Source organism: Lolium rigidum, chromosome 7, assembly GCF_022539505.1.
Source record: "Lolium rigidum isolate FL_2022 chromosome 7, APGP_CSIRO_Lrig_0.1, whole genome shotgun sequence".
Taxonomy (NCBI): Eukaryota; Viridiplantae; Streptophyta; class Magnoliopsida; order Poales; family Poaceae; genus Lolium; species Lolium rigidum.
Genome location: NC_061514.1, coordinates 234087778 through 234093676, shown reverse-complemented (window position 1 = coordinate 234093676; position 5899 = coordinate 234087778). Strand labels below are relative to the sequence as shown.

The 5899-nt window shown below is 47.0% G+C and overlaps 1 protein-coding gene across 1 annotated transcript; it reads right to left on the bottom strand.

Annotated features, from left to right (window-relative positions):
* Positions 1–731: 731 nt before the first annotated feature.
* LOC124675443 lies at positions 732–4375 on the bottom strand. Its single transcript, XM_047211519.1, has 6 exons — positions 4192–4375; positions 2678–3437; positions 2302–2360; positions 2059–2187; positions 1586–1721; positions 732–1269 (listed from the first exon to the last, which is right to left on the bottom strand). The coding sequence occupies exons 2-6, from the start codon at positions 3380–3382 to the stop codon at positions 967–969; spliced, it is 1332 nt and encodes a 443-aa protein (XP_047067475.1). The 5' UTR covers positions 3383–3437; positions 4192–4375; the 3' UTR covers positions 732–966.
* Between the last annotated feature and the right edge of the window lie 1524 nt (positions 4376–5899).

Sequence of the window (5899 nt, the reverse complement as noted above, 5' to 3'; positions counted from 1 at the left end):
AATCCATCTATGGACTTTGGCGGTGAGGCGGATGGACTTGATCGTGTTTCCAAAAAAAAAAACCCTGGATGGATTTGGTCATGTTTCCAAATATAACAACTGACTGTGTGTATTTCGAGGACCAGATTGCAATTTTCATGTTTCTTGAGGTACTTATTGCAATTTGTACCACCTCCTAGAATTGTGCAGCATCTTCTCGGCCCCCCGGGAACATTGCCCGTGCAAAAAATAGTTCTATATAGATGAAAATGACAAGATAGAGCCATAGAGGCATATTTCAATAAAACAGCCACAAAGGCTTTTCTTATAGAACCACTCTTATTGCTTTTGCTCTTGAAGATACTAGATCCACCTTCTTGGGTGGCCTCTGCTTCGTGATTGTCCGCTCCTTCACAAGGCAACAAATCGTCTTGCCCGATTCAGGATCATCAGCCCCCAAGCTGGTGAGAAAGTTGCGATCTTTTTTTCTTTTTGTTGTCAAACAAAGCCTCAGGCGCCCAACGCACGGGACTCAACAACCTCATCATCCACAGAGCAAACATGGGTGCTAGTAAAGTCTATAGTAGTCCCTTGGAGGCCCATGTGTGAGTCATTTATAAGCCCAACCTGGGCTATATATATGAGAGCGTGGAGGTCCTGGGGAGCAAGGACCAACCATCCAAAAAAAAAAAATCCCTCAAAAAGTCCATCCACAAAATTGTCGCAAAATAAAAAATATATGATGCTTAAAATGACAAAATTTGAGCTAGAAGGCAAAATAAATTGATCAACATATACTCTTCACCTATAAATATACCTTGACCTACTCACCTACAACAACGATCCCTACTTCCTTCAACACTGTTTGCCCGGATGAACATGCTTGTGACAGGTGACATGTTTCCAAAACAGGCTTGAACCCGTGAAAGGATCAACTACGTACCAAGAATCAGCTGTACAGATTTCTAATTTCGACACAAGACTAGATCATCTTCGTGGAACCATTTGCCCGGATTCATCCTTCTCAAATATCCTCGCGATCCACTCATTCCAGACCGTTCTGCGTCTGCCGCTCTCAGACAGGACTGGAGACCCCTCATCCGGCTCAATGGTCATGTTTTCATTAAACGTACCGTATGGTGATGGCAGATTAACATCCGCGATTCCTAGCGTAGCAGCGCGCCTCAAGGCCGCCTGGTGCTCCTCACCGTGATCCCTTGTTAAGGTGGTTTGAGCATCCATCCTTTGATTCTCAGGCGCTATCATGGTTCTCTCGCTCTCCAACATCAACTGAAATGCGGAAGCTGTTATTTTGTTGAAATTTGTGAGCACCAAAATGGCACATCACAATAACTCTATATGCAAAGGTGGTGTTTATAAAAAAGAATATTTGGTTTGTGGTAAAAAAGGTCTGATGCTGAAAGAAGGTACCATGGAAAATTAGTGCAACATTCTGTTTCAAAATTTTACGCTTGATTAATTGTGCAATAGTGCTAGGTGGCAATGAGGACTTGCCGTTAATTACTATCATGTTTGGAAAGTAAAATATATGAATGATATTTTCATGGTGGGTTGCTCAGTAAGAGGAGGATAGGCTCAAGCTTACATCTATAGCTCTTTGGGCTTCCCTTTCTATCCAGATAATAGCATGGTCAGAAATTGCATTGCAAGAAAGAACAATGTGCTCAAATCTACCATCAACTGGAACCGCTGTTCTTACGGCAGGCGGATATCTTCCACACCTGCAGCAATTGTTTCAAGATACTAAAAATATCAATCAAAATATTTCATAGTTGCACGAGCTAATCAGTTGGTCGTACTAATAAAAACAAAATTGTTTAAAAATGAAGGACAATATCTCCTAATCGCAACATTCCGTTATAAAGCTAAAAGATAAAATGGCAGTTTTTGTGTCATATTTTCTGAAGACAAAATAAATGCATATAGTGCTTAGACCTGTTCACTGGTTATCCTTCATGTTTCTGGAAGGGAACTTCACATGGTTATTCTTGTTTTCATGAGTAGCATTAGGATGACTGGATGGGCAGAAGGTTTCGAAAGGGCAGGAAAATCATATACCTGAAAGGTTTCCTTTCAACGATGTGGTAAAGCCGGCCCGGTGCATACAGACGCCTTGGATCTCTCAACATGACACTTTCAGGTATACATGTGTCTATGAGGCAATTACCGCATAGCAGGCATGGCAAGCTGTACAAAGAGGACTGCATCAGGCACCCTGAAAAGATGTAGACTAGAGGACAATAAACCTCTGCAGGCATGTATTACATGTTGACATATTACAAAAGAAGAAAGTTTCACTACCAGAAGAGTGACTTGATGATATCTTCCAAAGGAATGTCTGTGCGGGGCAGAAAATCATCCTGTGGATCAAATACAAATATCAAAGAGCATATTCAGTTGGATTGTTGACAGCAGAAAATGGCAATAACGGAATTAATTATTGTATCGCTAACGGGCAAAGTAAAACTCAGCACATGCTTTCAATAGCAGAGCATATTGTCTGGCTACAAAAAGAAGAATGGGTATAATGAGAGCGAAACATAACTTTTAACTTTGAAGTGTCAGGGATATACCTGAACACCAAGCAAATATGTAATAGTGTATTGCCTAAACACTTATAATGAAGGTATAACAAATTACTACATTGGTGTGGTACTAACTGGTACTGGAGTCTCACCTGAAGAATAACTGCGTTAATGACATCCGCATAACGGACCGCCAAATTGAGCGACATACACCTGGGAGGCGCCATCGCGAAGCACCGTATCCTGTTCCTCTCCACGCCACCCAGCCGCTCCCTATTTTGCACTGCCACCAGTGCCAGCATGGCCACGACACCGGAACCAAGAGAATGCCCTGCGAAGGTGAGCGTGTAGCCAGGATTCCTGTGCAGCAGGTCCCTCAGCACATCACACTCGGCATCAAACACCCACTCGGCAGCATTGAGCAGCCCATTGTGCACGTAGCCGCCGTCGAACCTCCTCTGCCCGATCCTGTTGTCCAGCAACACACCGTAGTCGCTCTCTTTCGCCATGTCCATCCCCCGAACGGCGAGCACAACGTCGGAATGCCTGTGGTCGACGTACAACAGGTATGTCGGAGCATGACCCCGCGTGTGCTCGTATGTCCTCCGACGCACCACCCACCGGGGCTCGATGCCATAGCCCCCCGGAGGCGCCCATTGCGGATCTTCAAGGTCATCCTCGTAGACTGCGAGTATGAATCGGCATAGCCGGGGCACAGGCTCGAACTCCCCCGACGACGCGAGGCCCCAGGTCTCGCTGTCGTAGCCAGTGGTGTGGAGGCAGCGCTGCCACACCCACCGTGTACATGCCAGGCAGTACACGCACTCGACGACCGGCAAGCAGCACGCGATGGACATCACATCGGTCGAACTTCAGAACTCAGTGTTATGACCACACCGAGAAATGAAAGGGCTGCAAAAAAAAGTTGGATTATTCAAGAGACAATTATCTAGGTAACAGTTTTTTTGGTAGCCCATGATATTTTGGTCTCTGTTTGGTTGGTTGCCAAAATTTTGGTTGCCCATGGAATCTTGACAAGCAGTACACCCACTCGATGACTGGCAAACAGCACGCGATGGACATCACATCGGTGGAACTTCAGAAGTCAGTGTTATACGCCGACAAATGAAAGGGCTGCAATAAAAAGGTTGGGTTATTCAAGAGACATTTACCTAGCCTCTGTTCTGTTGGTACTGTGGCAAGGTTATGGGTGGGTTTTGTAACTAACTGACGAAATGCTAAACTGCGGATAAATTTGGGATACAGAGAACGGGAATGGTCAACGCTATGGGCAATGGGAAATTGCACGAAATCAGGCGAGGGGCGGAAATCAAGTTCCAGCTGGGAGATTCATGGATCAAATTAGGGATTTGCTCAGCTGAGACAACTAATTGCTCAAAAGGGGGGCAGAGTGGCGGGCCAGGCAGGATCAAGGAACAAGAACCTCTATCCATCAAATAGCAGTATTCATTCCCGTTGCAATTCTTCTAGCAAGATGGAAATTACCGAAACAAATCTTCTCTTGTAGGACTTGCGGCGGTTGGAACACGAAGCAAGCCAAGCAACGGAAACCTTCCGACACCAACCAACCCGAGGGGAAGGGAAGGCAATCAGGTACGATACTGAGAGAGAAGGCAATCTGAAGACAAGCTGTATATGTTAGTACCTTGAAGCAGGCTGGAGAGAGGCATCGGAGACGAGTAGGTAGCGCCCACTCGGTCTGGGGCGCAGACGAAGAGTAGCGAAACCAGAGGAGGCAGCTAGCTACCTTTCTTCGTCTCGAGGCAACAAAGAGTCCAGGAAGCAGCCGCGGTTGCAGCTAGAGGTCAAAGAGACAGGATTACACAGGAAACGCCGTGTGTGGCTAGCCTTGTCTTCACTCCACGTCTCCACATGTCGCTTTGCTCGTACTACTAGTCAGTCTCATTGACACAATTTACTCCGCTGTCCCCGCGGTAAGCGGGTAAAGAACCATTAGGCTGGTGCTAATGGGGACGGGAGAGGGGGCGGTATCGCCCGGCCTGGGGCGGGAGGCGGGCGGGAGAGGGGCGGGACGGCACGGCGGGGCGCTGGCGCTGGCGGCGGGCTGTATCGCCCGCTACCGCCCGCGCTGGGGGCGATAGGGGGGGCGAGAGCGGGGCGAGAGGCGGGGCGGCGCGCTGGCAGAGGGGGGCGAGAGGGAAGGGCTGAGGTGGCGCGTTGTGATTGGTCGTTGGGGTAGCCGTTGGGGTAGCCGTTGCTGGTTCAAAAAATCCGAAAAAAACCCCAAAAATTCATCCCCACCCCCTATAAATACCCTCACATAGTTTCAGTCATTCCACACCTCACTTCATCTCCTCCACTCTCCATTTCCACTCCACTCAATGCCATGTCTTCGTCCAGCAGCAGTTCGAGCGACGGAATGGAGGGTGATATGATCGCTGCATTCCAGGCGGCATCTACCCCTCCTGGCCGGTGTTCATGAAAGGTGTTACTCTTTCACAAAGTGAAAAGCAGCGAGTGTTCACTGCTGCGCTCAATCAGCGCATCGCAAAGATGTTGAGTGTGCCTTTGGAGTGTTGAAGGCTAGGTTCAACATTCTAGCAGTTCCGGGACGCTCCTACTCGAGGCGTACTCTTGGATTGATCATGCGTGCATGTGTCATTCTGCACAACATGATCATCGACGATGAGCGTGGTACAAATTTGGACAACATCTATGAGACAGTTGCTTCAAATGCCGGCCCTGCAATACACCACCATGCACCACCAAGCCTAGCAGCCAGGATTCAGATGGACACCGAAATGAGGGAGTCACCGATGTATACACAGCTCCAGCACGATTTGATGGAGCATGTGTGGGCTAATTCCTAGATTATGTAATTTTTTCAAATTTTTATGTAATCTTTTCAAATTTTTATGTAATTTTTTTATGATGTAATCGGTAACAATTTTAGTTCAATAAAATAATTTCCTTGCATTATTTATATCATTGTAATCTGAAAATGAAATGCTGATGTCGAGGAGAGAGAAAAGCTGACGTGGAGGAAAGAGAAGTAAAGCTGGCACTATAGCCCGTGCATTGGCACCGTGGGGTGAGAGTGGGGTGAGAGTGGGGTGAGAGTGAGGAAAAAAGCTGACGTGGCGGGTGAGAGTGAGGCTATGCATTGGCACCAGCCTTAGAGCGTCCCCAAACCGTCCAAAACATGCCGGATTGAGCGTTTGGGGGATGTGTTTCGTTCATGCCGTGTTTGGGAGAAGTCGCTCCCCAGTCGCGTCCCCCAAATATGATTTTGGAAATTTTAAACTTAAGCGAGATTTGATTAGATTCGTCCAAACTTACATAGATTCGAATGAAATTTGACTAAATTTAAACTAAACCTAATCTAGAAGTAC